We start from the raw sequence: 14,040 nt of genomic DNA, 5'->3' as shown, positions 1-14,040 counted from the left end.
TCACACCACCCGGTGTTCTGCGGTCTCTCGTCTGCCCCGCGAAACTTAGATTGTATATGGAAGCATTGGGATCTAGGAGGTGCTCAGGTTTCTTGCTTGGTTTCGTGGTGTGTGAAGAGTTGGCATCCGCGCATCCCTTTGGGAATGTACTAAATTAATCTTGAAAGTCAAGCTTTTTGCTCTCTGCTATTACACATGCTAGGCGCTGGGAGGCAATGAGCGACTGAGTACAAAGCCTGTTGCTGACCTAATGGCAGAGCCGCATCTGGTTAAATTAATGGCAAAAACGCCATGGGGGAAGTTAGACACGAAGGGCTTGGACCTCCTTTCCCCAAGCGTCCTCCAGCTTTGGACTTACTGTGAGGTTGAGCTATGGAAGACAAAGCCCTGAATTTGGGGTTGGGGCAGGACTAGACAATTCAGGGGCCCTGGTTCCAGTCCACCTACCAGCTGTGTAGACATGGATTTGTCCTTTCCTCCTTCGGGCCTGCAAAAGGAGGGGCAGTTATTTATTTCCTAACATCCTTTTTTCCCCATCGCAGAGCAATGGTTCTCAATGCCAGGAGAGCCAACATCCACTTTGCAATGTCTCCTCTATCCAGAAATGAAGAAATGAATTTCATAGATGATATGACTAATCTACATACATCATTTAAAAATGCAAATAGGCCTGGCATACCAAATGCATCATGTCTGTAATCCCAGCATTTTAGGAGGCTGAGGCAGAAAGATTGCTTGAGCCCAGGAGTTTGAGACCAGCCTAGGCAACATAGTGAGACCTTGTCTCTACAAAAATAAAAATAAAAAAATTAGCCAGATGTGGTGGTGCCTGCCTGTAGTCCCAGCTACTGGGGAGGCTGAGGTAGGAGGATTGCTTGAGCCCAGGAGGTTGAGGCTGCAACGAGCTGTGATCAAGCCATGCATGGGTATGAGAGTGAGATCCTGTCTCAAAAAACCAAACCAAACAACAACAACAAAACCAAGGAAAGCTGACACAATTAAAAAACAAAAAAAGGATAAGTTATAATAAAACATGATGTCTTTCAATATATAAACACTCAGGCAAGACTTACCAGAAGGCATAAATGAAATAGGCAGATTGCTTGCACCTACACATAATATATATTTGAATTTAAGAGAAATAGAAGACGAGCCATTCTATGCAAAAACAAAAATCACACACATGCAAGAAAATGAAAGAGTAGCAGGAAGTGAACACTAGAAATAAAAACTGCTAGGTGAGTAATAACAGACCAGATGTACTTGCATATGATAAGAAAGGGAAAGCATCTTAATTGAGATAGGGATGACACAGCAGGGCAAATTAGAGAGCACAAGGTGGAGATAATATAGGAGTATGACGCGCATGCAAAGGAACTGGGTCTTATGTATGTGTGTATTGTCAAAATAGCCACCATGGAAGGGGGTCGCCATAGAGTACCACAACACATCGACCTCTGTCTTGAAACATAACAGTGTTGAGGTAAAATTCAGTCTCTGGGATCTTAAAAGGCCTTAGAGATCATATATTTCCAGTGGGCAATGGGGCATAGAGGATAGATTGGGAAGAGAAAAGAAGATAAAAATGGTTTAGAGCAATTGCATGTGGACACCTGGGACAGTGTTGTAAAGACAGGGCACAACATTTCCACACGTAATTGTGACAACGTAAGTGTTCATCCTTGGGCTGCAAAACACTTTAAACATATAAAGGATGGCAATAATATGAAATAAACTCTAAAAACTTTCATTAAGGAGACACAGTGAGATCTCCTGCATCTCAAGTGTCTCTGATTTCATGTTTGGTTCTCTCACATCTCTTCTGTTAAATATTTTCAGTCAATTTCTTTGCTTATTCAGTATTACCTACTGATTGGAACTGTTTTCTTTTTTTCTTTTCTTTTTTTTTTTTTTTGAGACAGAGTCTCGCTTTGTCACCCAGGCTGGAGTCGATCTCTGCTCACTGCAAGCTCTGCCTCCTGGGTTCACACCATTCTCCTGCCTCAGCCTCCCGAGTAGCTGGGACTACAGGTGCCCACCACCACTCCCCGCTAATTTTTTGTATTTTTAGTTGAGACGGGGTGTCACCGTGTTAGCCAGGATGGTCTCGATCTCCTGACCTCGTGATCGCCTGCCTCGGCCTCCCAAAGTGCTGGGATTAAAGGCGTGAGCCACCGCGCCTGGCCAGAACTGTTTTCAATCGAATACATAGTAGTAGAAATCTTATAATCCTTTGGACAGACAAGGCATGGAGTAGATTATTCAATAATTTTGAGACAATGTCTTTTATTCCTTTTAAGCTTCTGCTCCATAATAATCATCTCCTAACTTTCTGAGTTTTCATGAAACTTATTTTTAAAAGCTTACAAAACCTTTTGGTATTACTGTCAATTGGAGCATGACCAACTTTTACTGGTAGTGGGTTTAGTTCAGCTGTACATTCGAAAGTTGTGCAGGATATGGGACAATTCTTGGTTTTGGAAATCTGTCCTGTGCATTGCAGTCACTAAATGCCAGGAAGAGTTTTGCACCCTTAGGACTGAGACAACCGAATGCCCCAAGGGGCCGGAATCATCCCCGTTGAAATCACTGGTAGGTTAAGAGCTTCATCCTAGCTTCATGAAGCCTTGGGCATTTTATTTATCCTTTCTGTGCCTCGGCTTCTTGGATAATTAGAGGACCTATGACTGACATAGAGGATGAGGACTCGTGAGTAAATGCATGTGAAGTGCGTAGAACCAGGTACCTGGCACACAGTAAGCACTTAATGAACCATTGTTATTGCTATTACTGTATAGTTATAATAATTACTATTGTTATTAACATTATTAGTATACTGTTAATATGCTTTATATGAAAGACTTCTACTGGCATCTCAAATTGTGCTAAACCACTCCCACAGGCGTATAAAATAGCAGCTGGGGATGCCCCTCCCTGCCCCCACCCCCAGCCATGGAACCCACCTGTGAACTCAGGAGAATTAAACACTCATGATACTGGGCCCTCCTGGCCTGATTCTCTGGGTACTGGAGCTGAGCCCAGAGGGGCTGTCCACAGTTCACCCTTCTGGAGAGGGACCTTCATAGGGACGTTCCCAGGAAGGGGTATGCAGGCCCTGGAAGGCTGGTGCTAGTCCTCGACCCATGGCAGTCTCATGACCCTGCCATGATGAGAAAGGGGTGGGGTAGTGCAGTTACTCCCTGGGCTGGAGGCGTAGAACTGGCAGGGGAGGGACACCTCAGGGATGGCACAGGCCCTGGTGATGTCTTCCAGCAAAGGCTATAGAGCTCGTAAAGAAGGGGTCCTGGAAAACCTTCTCCCTCTTCCCACATCAGGCCCCTGCAGGTGGCCAGGGAGCCTTTGCAACATCACCACTTCCACTTCCTCACATTTGGAAGTGAATTTGAGTTTTCAAAGTGATTTTCTTCCATTTTCTCACTTGCCTTTCTTGAAAGTTCCATAAGATGGTGGTTAACATACCCATTTTCCAGACGAGGAAACCGAGACTCAAGAATTTAATGACTTGTCCAAATCTTCATGCAGCTAGCAAGGAGCATGTTGCTAGGGGCAGGAGTTGAGGATGACATGCCACCTTCTCTCATTGATCTCAGTAACGAGGTGAGGCTCAGGATGAGGAGGGGGCCGTGGTGTGGCCCCAGTTCCCTGGCAGCAGCAGGATCTGAGGCTTGGCTGCCTGCCTGACCCTGTCGTGCCTCTCTTCAAGAATAAATAAATGATCACACAGTTACACAGCACTGCTCCTTAAAGGGCATTCTGCTAGTTGCATTTTCATTTACATTTATCAGCTACTGCCCCCTTTTTACAAATCCCAACCTGGCTTGATCTGGGTAGGGTGGGTAGGGGGTGGAGCAGGCACCAGCTGGCATCATCTCTTGAGAGGAGGAGCCAGCCCTTGTCGGTGGATGCAGTGATGCCCTGTGGTGCTCTGTGGTCTCACATTCCACCTCCTCCCCAAGCCCTTGCCATTGGCTCTGGCTCAGATGGAGGCTGCAGCTAAAGGCTCAGCCCCCCGGAAAGTGACAAGTTCTCCAATATACACCCCCCTACCCCAGCCTCTGATGCAGGCCCTCCCCCAGAGCCTACACGTGGTCACAACTCTCCTGGGTTCACAAAGGACATCATCCTGGGGATGTGACAACATCCAAAATAGAGTCAAATTTAAAAAATGACCACCCCTGTACTAGCCCTTAGAAATGGGAACAGGTGTCCGGAATTCAGCTTCAACTATGAAAGCCAAGTCGATGCAAGATTAGGAATTAGGAAGCTTGCTTTCTCATCTCTCTTTCTCGCTTTTTCTTGAGCCATCCCTCCCTCGAACAACGTGCAGAAGCCCAGCTGAGCCTGCCAGTCTCCCGGGTGCACCTCTTCTCTTGCACTACCCACCCCACAAAATTTACCAGGCTTCTCGACTCTTGTTTCCCACAGTAAGATTCCAAATTGAGAAGCGCCGGTAAAGCCCTTCACACAGAGTGTCAATACCTGATAACCACTAAACAAGTTGGTTTATTTCAAGAGAAATAAACCAAAGGGATGGAGGCAGGATGAGAATTGGGGTGGCGTCATACCTCCCACCAAATTATGCACCTTCTCGTAAAGCAGCAGTATAGCGCATTGTGTAGTAATCAAGAAAGCCTGGGAATTCATTTTCTTCTCCTGCTGTCCTATCCTTTGTCTGAGTCAAACCAAGGGAAGGTGCCAGGGCCTGAAGCATCTGATACTCCCATTATACAGAACCTTGGGACAAACCCTGATCTGGGGTCACCTGAACTGAAATGATGATGCTGGTGTTGGCAGCATACCCTTGCTTCCCCAGCTCCTGGGGATAGAGCCCAAAAGGGCAGGCTGAGGCACAGGGGAGGAAGGGAGCATATGTTTTGCACCCAGCCTATCCCCCAGCCCCCATTCCCCTTTCCTACCAACCCCACAAGCTGCCAACCCCACAAGCCCACAAGCACCACGAGGGCAGACACAGAGTAGGAGACACACATCACATGTACAAAACATTCATTTTATTTCCTGTATTGAGTTTATACAAACTTGCAAGATACAAATGCAGAACTCACTGGAATTCTTCGGTACCTAAATCTAAAAAGAATGCTGCTGAAAGGAGGAAGCAAACTCTCACCTGTTTCAGTCAGGCCGTCCCCTCCTCCTGGGGAGGGGGCTCACTGGCTAGAAAGATGCTAAGGGGATGCTACAGCTGGTTGCCCCCGACAGAGATTCCATCTATCTAACCTTCACCCTTCTTCTAAGGTCACTTTTATACTAAATAAAGACACTGAGATCATAAATTTCCTTGTATGGTTTATTGTCTAATACTAGCAAATCAAATTGGCCCCAATATGTGCATAAATAGATATATATATGTGTGTGTATATATATGTGTGTGTGTGTGTGTATAATATTTTTTCTTAGTTTTAAGAGCTGCCAGGTAGAGGGTGCCTAAAGGAGAAAGGAACTGGTTCCCTCTTGCCATAGCCAGCCCTGCCCAAAAACATGCCTCTCCCAAAGGTCGGAGAGCAAGTGTGCCACTTGCGATCTCAGAAAATCTTCAAAGTGACAGTAGCAGTATTTGATTGCAGCCTCTTGGTTATTGATCATGGAGGTAATGTGCTCATTGAGAAGGCCCTGGATGAATAATCAGAGCGTCCCCAGGTGGGTCACTTAGCCCTGGACCCCCACCTGCGCTCTGTTCATTCAGAGCGGGATGTTCTAGGCTGGTGGCAGGGTGTCAGTAAACGCCCCAGCTGGGAGGCCAGGCTTCAAACGCTGGCCAGGAGCTCGGCTCTAGATTCCCAAGCCCTTGATTTCAGATCTAGACAAAGACTTCTATCCTGCCCAAATCCTTGCAAGGCCAGAGACCCTTTGGCCAATTTGATAATTGACAAAGGCTTGAGCAGTTTGGAAGGCTGAGCTGGCTTCGTTTGGTGCCCCCGTGGCAGCCTGCTGGGGTAAAGTCCTGGGGGTTTCTTGGGTGAGGTTGAGATGTCACCTTGTCCGTAGGACCCTCCTCGGCTCAGAGGCTGATTTCACAGTCTGGATGCCAGACTGAGGTACCATGCCTTTGGTACAGCCCCCAGAGAGAAAGGTTGCAGAGGGGGGATGTCATAGATGTGACCCAGACCAAAGAGGGATCGAGTGAAAAGGAGTGTGACAAGCCCAAGGAACTTGTATGTGTGTGTGCTAAAGGGCCAGGGATGGCCCAGAGGATCCCAAGCCGCCTCCTCTGGGCTTCACACCATCTCGTAGACCGACATCCTTAGTGCTGTTTGGCATAGGCTGCCATTACACTGTCTGCTCTTTCCAGCAGGCTGATGAAGAGGGGTAGTCTAGCAGCCCATTTGGGGTGCATGCCTGCATGGGTCTCCTTTGTGCATACAACTGCAAACAGTTCCTTCCAGAGGATTCACGCCTGACAACTGCAGAGGGTCATCAGGAGTGGACAGTGTAATAAAATCCTTAGGCCAGGACTTCCGAGGGAATGCCCTGCCCCCGGCAAGATGCTCTCTGGGTGAGCTCTGGGGACCAGCCCTTTCCTGACTGGGAAATAGGATGGAAGCCACTGTGGCAGAGGGAAGGGCACAGGGTTGGGACCTAAAGGCAGTTGCCCCATCTCCTCACCTCACTTGCCAATTCCATTCAGACATTGCACATTTTGAAAATAGATTTGCTTTTTTTAAACAAAAGCATAAAATAGATCTGTCTTAAAATAAGTCTTTCCTCTCCTCTTCTTTGGATCAAAAAGGCAAGGGGTATGGCCTTGATATGCTAGGAATGATATGGAAAATAAGGGAGAGAAAAACGGGCCTGGGCAGGAACTGTAGGAAAAGATCAGACATACAAACAAATATATTACATATATAGATCTATAATATGTATAATCTCCATAAAACATATATTAAGGCATGTAAAGCAACATAAAGAGCCAGCTTTATGAAATAAGAGGTGAGAGAGAGGTGGCAGAGGTGCAGATATTATTTCTTGGTATTTTACATGTATTTCTAAAAAATATTACTTTAAAAAAAAAAAGAGACAGACAAAGCGGCAGGTGTGGAAGGCCCTGAAAAATCTGTTTCCTGTGGAGGGAGAAAGGCGTGGGGGAAAGAGGGAGAGAAGATGACCTGGGAGCCAATCCACCTGCCAGTCTGCAGGGGAGAAAGGGCAGGTTTGGGGTGCTTGAACTGTGAAGATGGGAAATATAGCCAAGGGTCACGTTTAAAAAACCTGCTAGAAGTGAAGATTGGTGGAATCCTCCTAGGCTGTAATCCCTCAGAAACATGAGAATATCCTAAGCACCTAGAACAGTGCCTGGTACATAAAAGGTGCTCGATAAATATTTGTTGAGTAAATTATCATCTTTACTTGCATATGAACCAGCAACTGTCCCAGCCATGAAGGAGTAGAGAGGAATTAGTAGGTGTTCTTGGGACCGCTGGAGGTCAGGCTGAAGCCTCTGGGTGGCAACTCTAGCAGAGTGAAGGCCTAGGGGCCACGGCGTCTTCAGCTTCCCTCCTTCCTCCTCTCTGGCTACATTCATCTCCAGGTGGGTGGAGCTGAGGAAGAATGCGCTTTGCTCTTCTGTCTCTCCCCCACTGCCCTCCCTGGGCAGGTGGATCGTGAGAGCGCCTAGCCTCAGCCAGTCCTCGTCTGGGATGCCTGGGATGGGGGATGGTCCTGGAATCCTGGGAGGCCTCCCAGATTAAGGCCTCATCCCTCCTCCTCAAAGCATATTCTCAGCTGGATCACTGCACATTCCAGGGGGAACAGGGCAAGAAATATCGCAGAACTGGGTAGGTAAGGCCCCAAGGCTGACCACACCCTACATAAGACAAGTCCTTCTCTCTGCCCCTTACCCCAGGACGGGGAGGCAGACACCAGGCACAGAACTACCAACAGCCATCTCCCAGGCAGTCGCTACTCAACCTCCTTCACCTAGATCCCCACACCAAGCATCTCCACTGAGGCTGCCTGTGCTCCACTGGTGGGTCATCCTGGGGATGAGGTGGGAGGAGCAGAGGAGAGAGTCTGGCACTGCACTGGGCACTAACCTAAGGCTCCACCTGGGGAAACCAATCCAATACCCCTTTTCCATCTCCTTCCTTCCTGCTTGACTTGCCAATGTGTCCTGCTGCTTTCCCCTCCTCCCACTCTGAGGATCTCTCTCTCTCTCTCTGTCTTTCTCTTTCTGTCTCTCTCTCTCTGCTACCATTCCCAACCTGCCCTCAGACACTGCACAGACCTGCTGTTCTCTAGCCACAACCAGCACTGTTCCCTCTGGGAGCCAATAGCCTCTCCCCATCTCTCATCACCTTGTCTTTGGCTCAAGCAGGGTGGTCAGTCTCCATTGGACCCCAGCGAGCACCCATAAGCAAAGCACTGGGTTTATCAAAGCCCTGGGTCCAGCTGAGGCAGCCGGGTGGAGTTGATGAGGATAGGGATGACGACAAGTGCTGTCCTCAGTGTCAGGCTGGCTCCAAGAGGCAGTGTCCATCTCCTCTTCACCGCTAGTCCTCACATAAGATAGCCACAGGTATGTTCTCCACCACGGCATGTCCCCCATCAGGGATTGTTCCACTGGAGTCACCACAACCCCAGCCAGGACAAGGCCGAGGCTCTCTGTGACTTGGGCATTAACGAGGATGGTGCTCCCCACTGCCGTCTCAGGCCCTGGCCCAGGACCACGGTGTGAGTAGTGAGAGCTCCAGGGTTAGGCATAGTGGGTGTGTGGACACTGAGGTATCCACGCTCCTCTCGGCAGCAGCCTGTGGCCCCAGCCTGGCTCCCTGCGGCATTCCCATGGGAGTGCAGGGGCAGGGGGCCAGGGTGGGGAGCCAGGACCTCAGGTGGGCAGAGGACGGCTTCAGAATGTGACTCTGTGGAGCTTCACAGCATTGGCCTCAGCCAGGGCTTGCACTGGAGAAAAGAGAAATGGGGTGAGAAGTGGGTTGCATAGAGGAGCAAGGACTCCAGCCAACCTTCCCGGGAGAAAGAAGCCTCATCCTGCAAAAACCTGGCAGAAACCCACTCCGGTCCCTCAACCCTGACAGGGGAACAAAGGAAAGGAAGTCAGTGTTCTTTTCTACTTGACTGAGAGTGAGCGGCTGTGGGCTAGGGGCAAGGGAAGGGTTCACAGCCTTTGGCTGTAATTGTCAATGTTATTTTAAATTACAGTAAGATCTGGGAGTTGAGAAACAGCTTTTGAGGGCTTCTGAAGGTTCTGCATCTGTGTATCTCAACAGATGGAAAGCTTGTCAGCAGACAGGAGGCACAGGGGTGGGGTGTCAGGGGAGAGCCTTCCCTGAGAGCAGACAGGTAAGGTCTCGGGTCCATTCCCTGCCTGCTTCTGGAGAAGCAAAGGCCATTGGCATCACAACATCCAAGAAGCGGCCCTGCCAGCCGGTTCCAGCCCAGCACTGCGTGGGGAAGCTGGATGGATGGATGGATGGATGGATGGATGGATGGATGGATGGGTGGATGGATAGTGGGGAGGAGCGGTACAGGGCACTGGGGTAGGGGAGAAGCAAAATGCCAAAATGAGAGGACACAGATGGCTCAATGGGGGTGAAGGAAGGGGCCCCACTCCCCAGGTGGATGAAATACAGTAGAAAAGTGCTTACGTCAGAGCTCAGACCCGCATGGTATGGCTGCTGTCGGCGCCCCGTGGGGATTCAGACGACAGGGGGTTGGCTGGAGGAGTCGGGGAAGCAGGGGAGGTGGGAGGGCTTGGGGTGGCACATTGCACTGGAAACAGAAATGAACAGGGAGGTGAATGGGGGTGGGTGGGGAAGGAGGGTGGGCACCCAGAGCAAGCGAGGCCCTCCCCAGGCGGGGAGCGAGGCAGGGAGGCAAGCAGAGAGAGAGCACTGAGCTTGGAGCTTGCTCAAGCTAGGCCAAGCTGTCCTCGTTCCCAGGGCATCGTGGAGGAGAGTGTGAGGCCCCAGAGGAGACCTGGTCGAATCTAGGCTCTGCTGAGAACCAGTGTGACTGTGGGTAAGGCCAGGCCCTCTCTGGGCCAAGGGCTCCCCTCCCATCCACACCTCTCCGCGACTGTGCAGACGGAACCAGGGAGTGGTACTTTATATACCGCAGTGTCACTAATGATAATGATTAATAGTGCAGTAAAATCACACCAATCCAAACCATCTGGCCCCATTTAATGAACAGAAGTGAAGTGACCACCATGTTAATCAGTGCCATCAAAACAGAGATTTCTGATCAACTTAAAGCGAGTTTTGTTAACTTGGCACAGTCAAGGGCTCAGAAACATGTTCCCTGCTAACACTTGAGACATCCTTTTCATCAGTCCAGTAAAGTCAAACTTCAGTCCACCCCTAAGCAAATCGAGACAAGCCTGAAATGACATTTGAATTATTGAGATTTTACTCTATTATCATTATTATTCCATGTTAAGAATAGTAAAGTGGAAGGACAATGAGAAGGGAAGACTTATTACTGGGGACAAGCTCTATGCAGTCTCCAGACCCTCACGCATCCTCACTGTAGCTGCGAGGCAGGAGGATGGCAGAGACAACATCCTCGCTCAGGCTCAGAAAGGAACCAGACCTCAGCCAGGGTCACACTGCATTTCCACCGAGAGAAGGGTCCCAACATTGAACTTCCCAGTCCCTCGTCCCCACCCTACCCTGGACTTCATCACCTTCCCTGCCGTCTGTGCAAGAGAAAGAGCCAAGGTGGCTACTCTTGTTACATATCTAATACACCTTCATGTGCATAGAACACATGTAGCTCTCGCATGGATGTGAAGTTGTCTGCCTATACACAATACAAAGTTTGTGCATGGGATCTGGCAACACCATATCATTACACTCATTGCACACAGCTCACAATAAGTGTATTTGTATACTTCCAAGCCTGCACCCTTCCATGTGACCCAACACTTGTAACTTCATGTGCAAATACACTCACAAACACTTTCAAACACACATTCGTGTGCATAGCCACATCACTGACCCAACGCTTAGTCATCTAGCAGTCTCAACTTCTAAAACAGCCAAGAAACCAAAAACACAGCAAAAGATATCTCCAGGAAGCCAACATAGAGGTTACAGCCTACAGGACATGCAGTGAGGCTCTCAGAATTTACTCATAGGGAGCCCTTGGAGTCCAGTTACTCTTATTGATACACAATTCTAATAGGTGTTGGCTCGCTGGGTTTCTAGCCCAGGGGAGATTAGAAACAGGAAAATTCGAAGAGACAGAGGAATTGGGAGGCCCACTGACATCTATAAGAAAGCACGACTGAGGAGAGAAAATGTTTTGTAAAAAGCAGACATAACAGCTTTAGAAGAGTGACAGTTTGGGAACATTTAGCATAGCTACAAAGAGATCTATGTCCATTGTGGCCCTCAGGGCATTCCTTTAACAGAGGTCGGCAAAATAAAGATATTTATAATGTAATACATGAGCAAGAAAAGGTCATATGTAAACAGAACTTTGTTAAGAAGGCAGAAAAATACTAAATATATATTAGAAATATATCCATCAAAATAGTTAAAATTTGCATGTGCTGCAGATGTGAATCACACATATGTGATATTATAAAGTGTGCAAAGTACCACATGCGTGCAGAAATGATCAGTCACACAGTCACATTCATGACACTGTACTTTCTCCCAGCCTGTGCACACAGACATAAGTTCACAATACTGCAATATATACACTGTACACAACATATACACAAATATGCTTTATCATTTCCCATACTGTAGAAAAGCCAATCACAAATACAAGCATTCATAAACACCACCTCCACCAATGTATTGTACACTCACATACATGTACATTTATGCTCCAACAGCTTACCATATACCACCTGGACTCATAATGGGTCTCCACACAACGTTCTTAGACATTTTACACAGATACACACATTGCTACATTTGTACTCAAACCTTTCCTCCATTCTCACACTGCACACTTGAATACACACAAATAAATGCATGTATCTACAAACATGACCAGATCCAGACACTGCACATGACATCCACGCCACACGTACAAACTCAAAAATGCCATAATTTCCCACATATTACATACCTGAGTCTGCACGCACCGGGTGGATTTGTAAGCATAACAGCATTCCTCACTGATTACTCTGTCCATGCCACACATCACACATGGGCACTGAACTCTACTCGCTGTACCCGATGCACACTATGCTCATGACCTGTGCCCAGCACTGCCACACACACAGTGTCCTGGGTGTGAACCTGTGCCCACATAGTGCATGCCCAGGACCAGCCTTGCTGTGCCTGGCAGAGCTGTAGCTCTGAGGAGCTGGGCCACAGGCCAGGGCTGGTGGGAACAGTGGGCTAAGTCTGAGGTCTGGCCCTGCCACAGCCATTTTTTAAATAGTTGGGGTTTTGGCAAAAGCAAGGTGACCGTTTGGTTTCAGCACACAGACCCTGACATGTAAGCCTGTGTGTATCAAGACGGAAATCGGATAGGCCGGGTGGGTTTTGTTTTCATGGAACCTTTGGCTAAGGAACTGTAGTAGAGAGAGCCAGGGGCTGGGGCTGGGGCTGGGGCAGAGCAAAGTTTTTAAACCGGCCTGTCTCTCTAACCCCTTGAAACAGGAAGTTGCCTTTTGCCCAGAGCACGTGGAATCTGATCTTTGGAAGGTTCAAGTTCATTTTGGAGCTAAACTACAGGGAGGTTCAACAGAGGCCTGCTTCCTTGTGGCCAAACTGGTTTTGCTGCCTTTTGGCTGCAGGATGGGGCTCTCTGAAGCTATCCCTTCTCTTCCCCTCAACTCCAGCCTAAAGACAGCCTCTCCCTGAAATACCTCCAAGGGTCTCCCTGGACACCCATTCTAAAGTCCATTACACCCTAACTGGCAGAAGGTTCTTCATTAAGGCTTACTTAAATCCTCTTTGCCGTAGCTAAAATCTTCTGGTTTCTGAAAACATCCATATTTAAAATAATTAGCAAAATGACAAATGGTTCTATTTCTACTTGGTCTATTGCTATTTCAACTACTACTACCAGCATCACAGCGCTACTGCTACTGTCACCACTACTACGGCTTGCGAGCATGTATTGAGCACTTACTGAATGCCAGGCACTGTGCTAGGTGTTTGGCACACATTGTTTCCAATTCTCATACCACCAGAACTGGAGGCAGGAATTTTGATTTGAATTTCACAGATGAGGAAATGGAACCTCAGAGCACCAGAATTTGAATCCTCCTTAATCACCAACATGAAACGCCATCCCTTCCACTATGTTCCGAGCCATGGTTCTAACCTGCTTATGGCTCTTGCCTGGGCTACTGGAATTGTAGCCTGCACACCTGCTCTCACCCCTCTGCCAATGTCATCTCCAACCATGGCTCCCCCTTCTGAGTCATTCCTCTTAACTGGCCTTCAAAGTTCTCACTCTCACTCTACCTCTCTATCCTAAACACCTTTATCTTGATGAAGGGAACAGTCTCCCAGGCGCCTTGACTTACCCACTGTCTCTCCTCTCCCTTTAACCCTCCCATTCATACAGAATCTCTTTCATTCTTAAAAGCTCAAGTACATTTTCATCTATTCTGGGATGCTATCTCAGACTGAGCAGAAGCTGACCCTGTTGATCTCAACCCTATCAGCATCCAGTCAGGACCTGGTAGCCTTTGTATCAGTGTGAAGTCAGTTCCTCATAGTCATCTTTTCTTAGCAGAAAAGTGAGTTTGGATCAGTAGCTAAAGTGGTAATTGTATCGCTCTCAACTCTTTGGTTGCCTGCACCATCTTTTCTAAGATTCTTCCTATTTGCATGCAGCGAAAGCAGGAAATGAAAGGATACTCTGGAATACCTGGCCCTCTCCCTGCAACTGAGAAATATTTTTATCTTTCTCAGTCAAACTCAGTTATCATCTTTTCTCTGTGCCTTTCTCTGGCCTGCCCGGGCAGAATGGCTCCCCATGCTCTGCATGGCCTCTGGCCAATACTCCCTAAGGTGGCTGTAAGGATCATCCCGGCTCTGAGCTCCTGGATGCAGCAACTCTGGCCCCTTT

At 48.2% G+C, this 14,040-nt stretch overlaps 1 protein-coding gene across 24 annotated transcripts in view; it reads right to left on the bottom strand.

The window, feature by feature from the left end:
* Positions 1-5,008: 5,008 nt before the first annotated feature.
* Positions 5,009-14,040, bottom strand: part of PLEKHA6 (pleckstrin homology domain containing A6) — a 159,601-nt gene continuing 150,569 nt past the window's right edge. For 23 of the 24 annotated variants that reach the window (XR_004179057.1, XM_031656657.1, XM_031656667.1 and 20 more), the window contains 2 exons: positions 9,639-9,762; positions 5,009-8,934 (listed from right to left, as the gene is read on the bottom strand). Coding sequence is in view for 23 of the 24 variants with exons in the window: in XM_031656657.1 (XP_031512517.1) it covers positions 9,647-9,762 (116 nt within the window). In the remaining variant the exon portion in view is untranslated. The remainder of the gene's footprint in view (positions 8,935-9,638; positions 9,763-14,040) is intronic. The other variant, XM_031656674.1, reaches the window with a different exon arrangement.

Source organism: Papio anubis, chromosome 1, assembly GCF_008728515.1.
Source record: "Papio anubis isolate 15944 chromosome 1, Panubis1.0, whole genome shotgun sequence".
Taxonomy (NCBI): domain Eukaryota; kingdom Metazoa; phylum Chordata; class Mammalia; order Primates; family Cercopithecidae; genus Papio; species Papio anubis.
This window is presented reverse-complemented; position numbering and strand designations above follow the sequence as displayed.